This window comes from Leptonychotes weddellii, chromosome 5 (genome assembly GCF_054177405.1).
Source record: "Leptonychotes weddellii isolate Sample4059 chromosome 5, ASM5417740v2, whole genome shotgun sequence".
Lineage (NCBI taxonomy): Eukaryota > Metazoa > Chordata > Mammalia > Carnivora > Phocidae > Leptonychotes > Leptonychotes weddellii.
The window spans coordinates 64,559,305-64,573,987 of record NC_138373.1 but is presented as its reverse complement, the minus strand read 5'-3'; the positions used below and the strand labels follow the sequence as shown (position 1 = coordinate 64,573,987).

Sequence of the window (14,683 nt, the reverse complement as noted above, 5' to 3'; positions counted from 1 at the left end):
TCTTTATAAATTATTATACTATGAATTATACTTATTATAAACTATAAGGTTAATCCTATAAAAGTACATTTGCTTCTGAGAGAGCATGTGAGACTCACACCAGACAAAAAATCAAGTGCTATCACCTCTCGAATAAAAATTACATCTGACTACCTGAACCTGGTCAAAGATAAACAAAATAGAAAGAAATGCTATTGTCATCCCATCACCTCCATGCCCTTAGTGCCCTTATAGCTATTATTGTATTACTAATGTAGAAGACCATCATTTTAAATGGATCATTGTTACCAGAAGTAAACTCTTATACACCGACATTTTTTAATATATTCTTTGACTTACATGAGCCCTTCAGAGTTGGGATTCAGTACAGTTTCTCCTACAGTATACTTTACTGTCTATTTTTTAAAATTACATGGTATAAGACTAAAAGAAAAAAAAATCTAAAATTCCAGAATTGTGTCATTGTTTTTAATGAAGTTTCCAAAAGGGAAGGGAGGGGCTTAACAAAAAGGAACTAAGCAGTTATATTACCCAGTATATACACATTATAAATCAAACAAGTAGTAAACTGTTTAACATTTATTTCACACCAACCGTACAGAGAATTGTATTGTGTGAATTTCAAAAGGAAAAAAAAATGTAGATATCAAGGTTTTCTTGGATCTAGATCATACTTAATAGCCTGAACAAAATACTCTGGAAGACTAGGCATGTTGTTAAATGATATTGCTTGAAAGTTCATTTTCACCAGTGATGTGCGGCTAACTGTGGTTTATCTGCTCAGTAGCCACTCTCACTGCCTTGACTTCCCTGCCACTAGAATCCACCTGTCGCCAGCCACCCCCCAGATCCTCGCTCTCCCATCCTCCCTTGCAGCTAAGAGTGGTCTGATGGGTTCCAATAGTGTGACCTGAGAGGAAGATCTTCAAGAAACGGTTTTCTTTTCTAATAGGACAGCTGCACAGGGCTGGGTTCTGCCACCCTTCTTGCCTCTGCTGCAGTCCTATGACATGTGATGACTTGATAATGGGAGGCCCCATGTAACCAAAGGGGAAGCCAAGGGCCTAGAAGCCTATGAGCGGGCCTAACACTGAGTCACAATGGTGGAACTTCCTACTTCCAGATTTATTGACATATGGTATTAATTAAGTGTCCTTAACTAAGCCAGTTTTACTTAGTGGCCTATTGCCCTGAAAGTGACCAAACTAAAGCACAATGCACCCTACGGCATCAAGAGTTTCAGTATCTGGCCAATATTCCAATGTGAATGAGGAAAAAATAATAATTATTGATTTTTAAAACATATTTTAGAAGAATTATAAAATGAAATAATGGCAGTGCAACTGTCTTTTTTTTCAAAATGGCAGCTGCATGTAAAGTGAGAATCTGACTCCTGGCCCATAGTGTATACTTGGCTCAGTCATCTCCATGCATTCACAACAGGGCCTTCTTACAGCAGACACAGCAAAGATACTTCCTTCTGACAGCATCCTTTCCCTAGTGGTAGAGAAAATAGAAGAGGATGGTGGTTAATAGAGTTTAATGTTAATATGGAAGAATATAAAAATAATCTCACCCATTTTAATTCTAATAGAAATTAAAGCAGGACCAACTGACCTCTACCTTCTCTTCCATCCGTGTAGTGAGTGATTCAAAACATAATTTTCGGAAAGATTTTAAAACACCAAGAAACCCCAATATTACCCTATCAAGTTTTATATTCTCCAATGATTTAATACTTGGTTGTTGACCTGAAAGAAAATAAGCTTTTAGAAGAAACAATTGTTGTTTTATATAATGTCTAAGAACTTTCATTAGGTACTAAAGGGTTCTACATTTAATCTTGAATGAATCATTTTATCGATGTTGGTACGTGGGCCCACACTGGTATCAAGATTTTTATATTGGATTTTTTTTTTTAAGATTTTATTTATTTATTTGACAGAGAGAGACACAGCGAGAGAGGGAACACAAGCAGGGGGAGTGGGAGAGGGAGAAGCAGGCTTCCCGTCGAGCAGGGAGCCCGATGCGGGGCTCAATCCCAGGACCCTGGGATCACGACCTGAGCCGAAGGCAGTCGCTTAACAACTGAGCCACCCAGGTGCCCCTATATTGGATTTTTAAACTATAATCCACTGAAACATAATTTCCCCAAAGTTTCTTATAGTCGAGACATATACTATATTGATAATCTCCTATCTAACTTGGTATCCAATGTTTTATGAAATATTCCCTCCTATGAGTTAGATTCCTGCCTCAACTGTATATATTATTATGCTCATAGGCTATTCAGTAACAAGACATCTGTTCAGAAATCCCTCTAGAAAGTTTCCTACATTATTTATGTCACTACTAAAACTATCTCCCCTCCCTTAAAAAAACAGCTGCTTTACATACAAGAGAAAAAAAGATCGTTATTTAGCCAGCAATGTTGATAAATGATTCTGGTGTCTTTTAGCTAACTGTCATTGCTTTCTATATACTAATTAGCTTTTTATACACTAATAAAGTCTCTTCTGTTCTCAAAGATTGTCAAGTAGCCATTTAACAGTAAATTTTAAATGCTATTCTTATATCCTCTCAATTAAAAGTAAATTTTAATGGTTTTTATGTAAATGGTTTCAACCTCACAAATCATTAAGATCTCTCCCAAAAGCTTGTACCATGATTTTTGAAAGCTCTGAACTTTTGTCTGCTTATTTTCTCCTGCAAGCTTAATATACTTACCAAAAATTTCCACATTCCACATCATCAAAGCTTTCATCTTGTCTCAAAAGAAAAAAGAAAAAAAGTTTAAATGCCGATTAAAAGCCAAAATCAACTATTTTCAACCTCAATTTTCAAATGTCAGTTTGTTTTTACCTAATTCTAGTAAATTTATATAGTGTAATTCTAAACTTCACTATTTGACGTTTTCCCGCTGAAGAAAAGCAGTAGAACTTTTCACCACCTGTGTTGCTTTTGGAAACTAGCCCCTCCCATCTGTGGTCTGGACAACATAGTGCCCAGGCGGGTCCTTACTAAGGGGACTGCCTACACACTGCTCTCAGGACTCCAGCAATTACCTGTTGTTGCCCGGCAGCTGGATGTCCTGGAGAAGGGCCCTCTGTGAACAAGGTACCAACAAAAGAGACAGGTGACTTTCTACATTCAGCACACCATAAAAGGGAATTTCGAATAGGAAGAGAGGGGAAAGGAATCCATAAAAGAGACCAACTAAAGGTCAAGTCTTTGCATTTTTGAATAGCAACCATTTTCTGCTGAATTAGCTAATACAGTATTTCTCAAGCCTTTGAATTGATTCCTATAGAGTTTAGCTTTTCCAAAACAAAAGTGGGGAGGAAGTGTTGTTTTTCAGTATAAAGAGGTTCTAACTAGATTTCAATTAAAATAAAAAGATATACAGCTTGATGAATATGCCTAGAATTCTTGGCCTAAATACAGAATTTGCCAAAACCCGGAGGCGGGGAGGGGGGGGGGAGCTGGGGCTGGGGGGTAGGGGGAGCTGGGGCTGGGGGGGGGTTCTGCCTATTTAGAATATGGTGCATAATGAGGTTGCTGAACTAAGCTAGAGAAAACAGGAGGAAGACACAGATTCCATTAGCTCAAGCAATATACAAATACTGCTAATTATTTTTGTTCCATGACGAGTTGTTTTTATAAAGATAACCACCAACTACCACCACCATCCCCCCAAAAAACTGAACTGGCCTCAAATGTACCCTTAATTATTCTTCTCTGTTCCCACACCCTCAACAACTTTGGTTCTCTAGCCCCACTCGTTCCTGCTATGAAACCTGACAAAAATCTTGAAACAGAAAGAGAGAGAAGGGGGAGGGACACAGACAGAGAGAGAGAGAGAACGTATTTTGCCACCCTCCTGGCTAACTGAAATGCTTGTTCCCGAGATTACAGTAATTACAACCACAGCATGAGTTCCATACAAGCGCTAAATGAAACAGCACATCAATTAAAAAATAAACACTCCATTCTAGGAGAAAGACAACCCCCTGGGACGTCCTAACAAGCGTAAATGAACCTGCCAGGCCGCCGGCCCCTCGAGCCTCCTCCTCTCCCTCCCCCCCATCTTAAGGTAGTTGCGGAGAGGGCGGGGGCAAGTACTCCTTGGCGGTGTCCCAAGTGGCTGCTAAAAGCAGCTCAGGTCCCGCTCTGCTCCTTGCGGATCACTGATACGTGTCGGTGCGTCAGCGCCAGGGCTCAGCACCGCCTCCCACGGTAGAAAAGGAGGCTCTGGAAAAAACGTGAACTTTGGATAGACATGTATTTGTTCCAAAAGTACGAGGCGAAGAGAGAGAATCCAGCCGCAGTCTGCCCTACTTATAAGTTTTCTTTCTTTCTTTCTTTCTCTTTCTTTCTTTCTTTCTTTTCTTTCTTTCCTTTCTCTTTCTTTTCCTTTCTTTCTTCCTTTCTTTCTCCCTCCCTCTTTCTTTTCTTTTTCTTTCTTTCTTTCCTCCTTTCTCTCTTTTTCTTTTCTTTCTTTCTTTCTTTCTGAAAGGAAATTATTTTTTTCATAAAGAAGCACTGTGTCCTAGATGCTTTACATACTTTATCCCACCTATCGGAACCCCCATTGAAATCCGTACTATTACCCCACTCTTCAGGTAAGGAAACTGAGGCTCCCCTGGCCACTCATTGGAGGCGAGAGGAGAATACTGGGCCCACCCTTGTGCCTGGCGCCTCTCGCACCCCTGGGGCGAGGGCGGCTGTGCTCCCGTACACCTCCTGGGGCATACCCCCCACACATGTACAGCCCCACCATCCAGAATGAACTGCGTCCTTCCACTCCTCCCACATTTCCAAGCCTCAAACAGCATCATTCTAAGAACCCCAAAAAGAGCACCCCTTCCCGGTTCTGCCGCAGAGTCTGACCCCAGTCAGGCTCCCGCGCACTCGCGTGCGCGTAGGTTCCCCACCGACCCAGCTCACGGAGGGGCGTGGGGTCACCTATATTCGGGGCATTAGTAGGCAGCGACGTGACTTGTTTGAACGAGCCTGGAAAAGCACGCGCATGCATAAAACCCCCATCCCGGTCCACAAAAGCAGACTCGGGAGAAGGGAACCAAGAACTCAAACGCACTGAGCTATGTGGCAACAATCGTGGCAAAACCTCGGTCTCTGCGGTCAATCCCAAGGTTACCAAAACTCTCCAGCCGCAGAAAGCGCGCATGGCCGTGGGGACACTCCGGACCGCCTTAAGGAAGGCTGAGTCTTGGGAGCGCATAGACTCCGCCCCGTCACCCGGCGATTGGTGCACCCGGCCGAGGGCGGAGACCAAGTCCGCGCTGTATAAATATTCATGAGCCGGCCGGGCGGCGCGAGCGGGGCCGGAGCCGGGAAGTTGGGTGAAGGGCGCTGCTCCCGCCGAGGAGGAGGAGGAGGAGGAAAAGGAGGAGGCGGCGGAGGCGGCGGAGGCGGTGGCGGCTGGGCGCGGGCCGCACCGCTCAGGTGTCTACTCCGCCTTCTCGGTCTGGATCTGGTTCTGTGTGTCTAGCAAGAAGGGGTCTGCCTACACCTCGCCCGATTGCCGGCCGGAGCGCGGAGCGGACTTTCACCGGAGGCGGAGTCTGTCAGTCCCGGCGGTGGACAGACGGACCGACGCCGGGGAAAGAGGGCGGCGGCCTCTGCGGAGGCGGGTCCCGAACTCCGGCGGCAGAGCTGCGCAGCTTTGGGGGCGAGCATGAGTCCCCGGGGACAGAAAGGGGGCTACAGGGGCTGACCCGGCACGGGGAGCGGCCTGCCCAGCCATCTTGACTGCGCACCGCGGCCCGAAAGGAAACTTGCTGTGCAGCCGCCCTCTGTGCCCGGCAAAGTCACCGCACCGTCGCCGGCGCCTCGTGGAGAAGTGGCCGGGCGCGCGGGAGAGAAAGCGAGCGAGAGAGGGACGATGAGCCGGGGACCAGCCACTGTGCTGCGAGAGGGCTGAGTTCGACCGGGAGTCAGCAGGGCAGACTCTCGGGGACTGTGGTGCACGCCTGCAGAACCCTCACCGCCGCTGCCCAGGCTTCGGACCCCGCTGTGCGGACGCGTCCCGAGAAGGGACTAGGTTATCTGCAGACCCCCTTTCCGGGAGAGGCAGGAGAGAGACCAACAGGGCACCCGCTTTCCCCTTCTCCGGCTCCCTCGCCGAATACCCCGGCGCCCCTCCGCGCGCCGCCTGGAGGGCGAGGGCGCGGGGCCGAGGCGCGCAGCATGGAGTGGGGTTACCTGTTGGAAGTGACCTCGTTGCTGGCCGCCTTGGCGCTGTTGCAGCGCTCGAGTGGCGCGGCGGCTGCCTCGGCCAAGGAGCTGGCGTGCCAAGAGATTACCGTGCCGCTTTGCAAGGGCATCGGCTACAACTACACGTACATGCCCAACCAGTTCAACCACGACACGCAGGACGAGGCGGGCCTGGAGGTGCACCAATTCTGGCCGCTGGTAGAGATCCAGTGCTCGCCGGACCTCAAGTTCTTCCTGTGCAGCATGTACACGCCCATCTGCCTGGAGGACTACAAGAAGCCCCTGCCTCCTTGCCGCTCGGTGTGCGAGCGCGCCAAGGCCGGCTGCGCACCCCTCATGCGCCAGTACGGCTTCGCCTGGCCGGACCGCATGCGCTGCGACCGGCTGCCGGAGCAGGGCAACCCCGACACGCTGTGCATGGACTACAACCGCACGGACCTCACCACAGCCGCACCCAGTCCGCCGCGCCGCCTGCCGCCGCCGCCTCCGGGTGAGCAGCCGCCCTCTGGCAGCGGCCACGGCCGCCCGCCGGGGGCCAGGCCCCCGTCCCGCGGCAGGGGCGGTGGCGGCGGGGACGCAGCGGCGCCCCCCACGCGCGGCGGCGGCGGCGGCGGGAAGGCGCGGCCCCCTGGCGGCGGCTCAGCGCCCTGCGAGCCGGGCTGCCAGTGCCGCGCGCCCATGGTGAGCGTGTCCAGCGAGCGGCACCCGCTCTACAACCGCGTCAAGACTGGCCAGATCGCCAACTGCGCTCTGCCCTGCCACAACCCCTTCTTCAGCCAGGATGAACGCGCCTTCACCGTCTTCTGGATCGGCCTGTGGTCTGTGCTGTGCTTCGTATCCACCTTCGCCACCGTCTCCACCTTCCTCATCGACATGGAGCGCTTCAAGTATCCCGAGCGGCCCATTATCTTTCTTTCGGCCTGCTACCTCTTCGTGTCAGTTGGCTACCTGGTACGCCTGGTGGCGGGCCACGAGAAGGTGGCGTGCAGCGGCGGCGCGCCGGGCGCCGGCAGCACGGCAGGCGCGGGTGGCGCGGCGGCGGCGGCGGGCGCGGGCGCGGCGGGCGCGGGAGCAGGCGGCCCGGGCGGGCGCGGCGAGTATGAGGAGCTGGGCGCTGTGGAGCAGCACGTGCGCTACGAGACCACGGGCCCGGCGCTGTGCACCGTGGTCTTCCTGCTCGTCTACTTCTTCGGCATGGCCAGCTCCATCTGGTGGGTGATCCTGTCGCTCACGTGGTTCCTGGCGGCGGGCATGAAATGGGGCAACGAGGCCATCGCCGGCTACTCGCAGTACTTCCACCTGGCCGCGTGGCTCGTGCCCAGCGTCAAGTCTATCGCCGTGCTGGCGCTCAGCTCCGTGGACGGCGACCCGGTGGCTGGCATCTGCTACGTGGGCAACCAGAGCCTCGACAACCTGCGCGGCTTCGTGCTGGCGCCGCTCGTCATCTACCTCTTCATCGGCACCATGTTCTTGCTGGCCGGCTTCGTGTCGCTCTTTCGCATCCGCTCAGTTATCAAGCAGCAGGGCGGCCCCACCAAGACGCACAAACTGGAAAAGCTCATGATCCGCCTGGGTCTCTTCACCGTGCTCTACACCGTGCCCGCCGCCGTCGTGGTCGCCTGCCTCTTCTATGAGCAGCACAACCGCCCGCGCTGGGAGGCCACGCACAACTGCCCGTGCCTACGGGATCTGCAGCCAGACCAGGCGCGCCGGCCCGACTACGCCGTCTTCATGCTCAAGTACTTCATGTGCCTCGTGGTGGGCATCACCTCGGGCGTGTGGGTCTGGTCCGGCAAGACGCTCGAGTCGTGGCGTGCCCTGTGCACCCGCTGCTGCTGGGCCAGCAAGGGCGCCACGGGGGGCGCGGGCGCCGCGGCCGCGGGGGGCGCCGGGGGACCCGGGGGTGGCGGGGGCGGGGGGTCCGGTGGGGGCGGGGGCCCGGGCGGTGGGGCGGGATCCCTCTACAGCGACGTCAGCACCGGCCTGACGTGGCGATCTGGCACGGCCAGCTCCGTGTCTTATCCAAAGCAGATGCCATTGTCCCAGGTCTGAGTGGAGGGGAGGGGGCACCCGGAAGGAATGGGGAGGGGGGCGAGGAAACCAAGTGCGGCGAAGGGACACTCGACGGGCTGAGGTTCCCACCCCTTCACCGTGTTGATTGCTATTAGCATGATAATGAACTCTTAATGGTATCCATTAGCTGGGACTTAAATGACTCGCTTAGAACAAAGTACCTGGCATTGAAGGCTCCCAGACCCAGCCCCCTTTCCTCCATTGATATGCGAGGAGCTCCTCCCGCCAGGCGTTAATCTCTGTTGGCAGAGGAGGGTGGACTCTGCCGCGTTTCAGAACGCCAGGTTTGGAGCCCTCAATGGTTGCCGTTTGCTGAGCTTGAAGCCAGATCTACTACAGATTTCATCTGAGGGACCTATTTTTCTCCCTCGACTCTCCTATGTAAACTCTTACTCCTAACATACCCTAGAGGAGGGGTGACCGCGACCTAATGGAATTGCACGGTTTGGGTATTCTTAATGACCAGGCAAATGCCTTAAATAAACAAACAAATAATGTCTTAATTATACACCCCAAGTAAATACGGGTTTCTTACATTAGAGGATGTATTTATATAATTATTTGTTAAATTGTAAAAATGTGTAAAATATGTACATATCCAAAGATATACAGTCTGTACATTTTTTGTAAAAAGTTTAGAGGCCACCCCTGTAAGAACAAATATAAGTATTCTATTTTGTCAATAAAATGACTTTTGATAAATGATTTAAGCATCACCCTTTCCCCCTGCCTCTTCTAAGCTGTTACCTTTAAAGTGCTTGCTAAGGAGGCGTTGAAAAATGGACATTTTCTGGTTTCTCATTCTGTACACTGACCTTAGGCTGGAGAAAATGACCTGTTAAACTCTAGTTCTTAAGTTGTTAGCAAAGTAAATATCCTTGTTGAACTGAAATCAAAATTGAGTTTTTGCACCTTCCCAAAAGACGGTGTTTTTCATGGTAGCCCTTTTCTCATCCATGGATAACAACACTCACCTTAGTGTGTGTAAATGGAACTTTTGCAAGGCAACAATTGCACTCAGGCCTTGTTATTTATCTTGTACAATATCACTAAAGGCTTCAAAACCCCACATTTATTTCTCGATGTCCCTGATTTTGAAAGCACCTGGGTTTTCAGGGACTGAACACACTGCTGAAGTGTAGAGGTTAATGTTTTAAACCATAGATCACACTTTACAGTATAAGTCACTTGACTATCTGGTAGTGGAGCAGGCACTCTTTAATGGATTAGACTAACGGGTTAACATCTTAATAACCTTCCAGGCTTGTGTATATCAAATGTGCTGCTTTTCCTAAAGAAAAAGCTATTGTTCCTCTGTCAAGACTAAGCTAATTTATTTGAGCAGAAGGCTGTTGAATTAGCAGAAGAATGCTTTGGCAATTGTTGAACTTTTTACCTGTCTGCCCAGTGGCCCAGCACATCATTCCTTTAAGAGGAGCTAAATGAATAGGGTTAATCTGTAGGGAACTTGGTCTTTTGAGTTTGAAAAACTTTGATCTTTTCTCCTCTCCAAATGTGCTGTATAGTCTGAAGTTTCTTTCCCTGCTGCCCGGCTCCTCTTGGTGCAGACCAATTGGCCACCGCGGAGCCTTAAAGTTCTTCCATTAAAGGGATGTGGGACTTTTACTTTAAAAAGGAGAGAGAGCGAGGGAGAGGAAGACTTGTAACAGTTAGTGAAGACCAGAGGCACAAGTGCGCTCAGCCTTTTAAACAGCTTTTCCCGGCATTGTTAGCCAGCCTGCAGGCAGCTAGGCATGGGTTGAAGCATTATAGAAAAGGGCTCTGAATGCCCTACAGGTGGTCTGTGCACATAATCCCCCAATTTAAAGCGTTTTCCTTTGCTGGACAATTGCATTACAAAACTCCCTTCTTTTTCGCCCCTAATTGAACCAATGAACTATTATAAACTACAAGTTTTTCTTAAAAAAAAAAAAAAAAAAAAGGAAGAAAGAAAGGAAAAAAAAAAAACCCTCTGCCTAAATTCTATTGACTAAATTCTGGCAAGTTTTCTGAACTGAACCTTTTAAAGCACCGGAAGTAAAAGCTTCTTCAGACATTTCAGTTTTGCAGATATTTTTATTCCCCATGCTTGTTATTTTCTGACAGATTAGCAATAATTTAAAAGTAATTGGTAAGGTTGTGTGTTCATACTGAAAAGATAGCCCCAGGTCCCTTATTAACCTGTCAATCAAGATAAGAAATGGGCAGCTACGCTGCTAATGATGGGGGGCATCAAACACTGCAGGGTGGGAATGGACATGTTCTCTGCATCCTGCTAAAATGTTTGTTCTCTTTACTTTTCTTAATAGGAATATTTATTGGTTAAGAAAAAAAATTTTTTAATTAATGGAAACTACTTCCTTGGCTGATCTTGCTCGCCTGAGAGGCTTTTAAGAGTTTCTTGGTAGAAACATTTTGCAAATCCTTTCCAGAGTCATTCTTGGCGTTAAATGGATTTTTTAAATTAGATATGCAATAAGAACACCTACGTTAACAATAAAAAATTTAAAAAAAAAAAGAACACCTACATTAGCTATCATGCTGATTATATTTCTTAAGGTCAGAGGCATTGTAAAATCTTCACTTCCCAGCAGTTTTATTAAAGAATTAACTATTTTGTGACGTAGGTACCAATAAGTGGCCTGCATCTAACCCAGGTGGTGACGCTCATGTACTGTAGTGTACATAAACCCACAAACTTTACATGTTCAGTTACAAAGTGTGAGAGGGCACTTTCCATACTCTACCACATATATGGGATGGGGAGAGAGCTACAAGCCACTACTTAGCATATTGGTTTTCTAATATAGCAGTATTCTCATTATTGACACATTTTCAACTCCATGACATGGTGGGAGATGTCCAACTTTGAAGCTTTTTTTCCTTTATTAATCTTTCAATATAGCCTTGTAAAAAGTCATATTTGATAGCTTTTACAAGATGGCTATAAATGTGCTCAATATAAACAGGCTTATTAAACAAGCAAAAATCCCTACTATTCTAAGCACAACTCTTAGTAAGAAGACCTACCTCTGTAATCACTAAAAACTGATTTTAGAGACTGATACTAAAACACAAGTGCTGGTTCTTTGCCTTTAAAACTAAAACTTGAGTTGCAAATTTACCAATATCCAAAGGGTAGATAGACGCAAAATTGATTTTGGGGGTGGAAAAATGGAAGAAGAGTCTCAATTTGGCAATTTGCATTAGACAAATGACAGGTCCCTTGCCTGAATTACCCCCTTTGTGCTCTACAGGTGTGTTCTTAATTAACTATATGGAACAAGTGTTAGTTTTTTTAAATTTTGTCAAACATGGGAGGTAGGGGACTGGGGAGGGGATATGGTTACTGTGTGGCTAGAAGATCAATATGAATAAAGTCTAATATGGTTAAATCCGTTAGTAAAGCCAAAGCTCATTACAATTACTTGTGGGAAAAGCTATGTGAAACACTTTCTTTTTGCTTTAAAATAAATGCAATTTGAAAGTACCATAAAACAAAGGGGGGGGAGTGGAAAACGTGTAAGAAAGTTTAAGATGCAAACGATGTCACCATTATAGTTTCTTAATCTACACTGATGGTGTTGCAGGTTCCTGTAATCCTTGAAAGTTGGGGGGAAGGAAATCAGATTGTCTCGCCAAAATAAAAATTACACAAAGAGACTCAAGCAGTTGCAGAGTACAGGATGTAATTGAAAGTATAGGTGCAAACATTGTTAAGAGTCTCCAAATCACGTGTAGCCATCTGCTTTCCCACGTGTGATACCATACTGCCACCTTGTGGTACCCAAAGTTCTAGAACTGGGAGGAGGGGCAGGTTCCTTCGTTCAATTCATTCAGAAATAGTGAGCCCCCACACTGCTGGCCTTGTCCCCCACACAGAACCCACCCAGAGGGCCTGCAAGCATTTTGTATTCATAATTTTGAATACTTCCTCTTAAGGATCCCAAAACTGCCTCAGTTCAAAGCCCCACAAGATCTTAATGAATTAAATCCTCAATATAAAGGCTATGCTAAAAATGTAGTTAAGCTGTATTGAAATCAAAAGGTCTTTTTTAAATCATCTTTTGAGTAACTTTTATTTAAAGAATGGGCTATTCACCAAAGATCCACCACCTAACTGGAGAGGATCCAAAACTTAATGGGAAAAAGAATGAGTCACGAAGAATATTTTGAGGTGGCATGTAGTTGGCTTGCTTATTTAAATGTACTACTTTCCGGGGTGCCTGGGTGGCTCAGTTCGTTAAGCGACTGCCTTCGGCTCAGGTCATGATCCTGGAGTCCCGGGATCGAGTCCCGCATCGGGCTCCCTGCTCGGCAGGGAGCCTGCTTCTCCCTCTGACCCTCCCCCCTCTCATGTGCTCTCTGTCTCTCTCATTCTCTCTGTCTCAAATAAATACATAAAATCTTTAAAATAAATAAATAAATAAATGTACTACTTTCCAATTTCCCACATAGAAGTTGATCTGCTGAGTTCAGTGGACACTTTCAATGCTGAACATAAATGCTATTGGTTTGGGTGGGATGCAGGTTGTCCCCGGTTATCTAGCCAGGTGTTTGTGGAAACACACTGCCGGGATAGAAACTGTGCTGGGAAACAAGGTCAACCAAAGGGAGGAAGGGGGAGGCATCTGCTCTGGAAAATCTGAGGCCTGAGGGAGGAAGATTTCCATACACAGTAGTGTGGGAAAACCAGGCCTCGAAGGGGGGGTGGAGAGTGGAAGGTGCATATAGGGAAGAGGCAGACTTACAAGGCCCACATCTGAAGACCCCTTGTTCTGAGAATCAGAATGGCTGGTAGGGATGGGAGAGAAGGAGGCAGCACTGGTCAAGGGGATACGGGAGAGAAGGAGGCAGCACTGGTCAAGGAGATACAGATCAAAGACCTTGGAGGTCATATACCAAGATCGTGGGACTTTAAAGACCAAGACCCCAGCATCATCAAGAACCTTGCTGCTCCACAGACAAGTAGCAGGGGCAAGATCCAGGAGTATGATGGAAATATGGAATCTCAGGTCTTTCTTGCTGAATCTGAAGCTGTGCTTGACCAGATCCCCCAAACCAGGAGCCCAAAGAGGTCTGGACTTGCCAAAGACCATACGGTCAAGAGTGGACACAGGCCTAGAAGCCACTGATCCTACTTGCCACTCCTATTTCTATAGGCCTCTCCTGGCTGCCCTGCTGTCTCTAAATTCCTAAGACCACCACTCTGTGCATCCATCCCTGAACATCAGCTCACCAGGGCTGTGCTTACCTTGTTACACAATCAGACCAGAGTAAAGATTTCCCCGTGATTTGGTGCTGACCTACACATAAGAACGTACAAACACACAGTCTGAGAGGCTGCCGGGACAGCTTTGGAAAGGTTTGCTCTCAGGCCCCTGGCTGACTTGGGCCAGCTCACCTACTCCGTGCTGCCTGTGGTCACAGAAATGCAATCATTGGCATAGTTAGCATTTTCCAAGTTTATACAAAAGGCCGAAGGACAGTCTGCCTGCTAGCTTAGTGAGGAGCAGCAGTGACCTGGAGAAAGGAGCTGATAGAACTGGTAGAGTACACACTGGGGAGAGGAGCCAGAAGTGGAAAATGCCTGCCCTGCTCCGCACAGGCTCTGGGGGCCTTCAGGGAGAGCCCAGCACGGTCAAGGAAGGAAGGCAAACGCAGAGTCACTGGCAGGGAAGGGAAAAGAAAGGAGCAGGATACAGAGCTCAGGACCCCTGGATCCAAGCAGAGCATCCTGGAAATCTCTGGAGTGAGAGAACAAATCAAAAAGGAGATTAGTTCAGCCGATTTAAACCACAGGCCCTAAGAGGCTGGGTGGTACCCGAAAAGGACAGATGGTGGCTAGAGGAGGATGGAAGTAAAGGAAGCCTCCTGCCAGGGCAAGAGCAAAGTTAGGATGACCTTTAACTAAATGACCAAGTTGTAATGGCTTTCCAAGCCTTGGCAGAGAACCATTATTCACAGAAGACAAAGGTACCTATTTATCTTGCCTAATTTAACACCCAGGTGAGCCACACACTAATTTAAACAGAAATGCCATCTCCCGCATTGGTCCCCTAACAAACCTATTCCTAATTAAGTAACACTCGGCAGTAGTTCTCACCCCTGCCTACACATTAGAAGCACTCCGGGTGCTTCTTAAAAATACCAGTGCTGTGGGGGGGCGGAGCAAGATGGCGGAGGAGTAGGAGACCTGGATTTCGTCTCCTCTCAGGAATTCAGCTGGATAGGGATCAAACCATTCTGAACACCTACAAACTCAACAGGAGATCAAAGAAAAGAATAGCAACAACTCTCTGAACAGAAAAGCGACCACTTTCTGGAAGGTAGGACTTGCGGAGAAGTGAATCCGAGGTGATATTCCGGAGGA

At 48.0% G+C, this 14,683-nt stretch overlaps 2 protein-coding genes across 3 annotated transcripts; one reads left to right on the top strand and one right to left on the bottom strand.

Annotated features, from left to right (window-relative positions):
* Positions 1-454: 454 nt before the first annotated feature.
* Positions 455-5,335, bottom strand: LOC115941921 (uncharacterized). Of its 2 annotated transcripts, XM_081820891.1 has the most exons (5): positions 4,966-5,335; positions 3,066-3,106; positions 2,728-2,764; positions 1,618-1,751; positions 455-1,497 (listed from the first exon to the last, which is right to left on the bottom strand). In XM_081820891.1, exons 1-5 carry the CDS (start codon positions 5,240-5,242, stop codon positions 1,435-1,437), a joined length of 552 nt encoding a protein of 183 aa, XP_081677017.1. In that variant the 5' UTR covers positions 5,243-5,335; the 3' UTR covers positions 455-1,434. The 2 variants fall into 2 exon arrangements, with proteins under 2 accessions (XP_081677017.1, XP_081677018.1); XM_081820892.1 differs by lacking the exon at positions 1,618-1,751.
* Positions 5,336-6,210: 875 nt separating this feature from the next.
* FZD8 (frizzled class receptor 8) lies at positions 6,211-9,379 on the top strand. The gene has a single exon (XM_081820890.1). The coding sequence runs from the start codon at positions 6,211-6,213 to the stop codon at positions 8,287-8,289; it is 2,079 nt and encodes a 692-aa protein (XP_081677016.1). The 3' UTR covers positions 8,290-9,379.
* Positions 9,380-14,683: the final 5,304 nt, after the last annotated feature.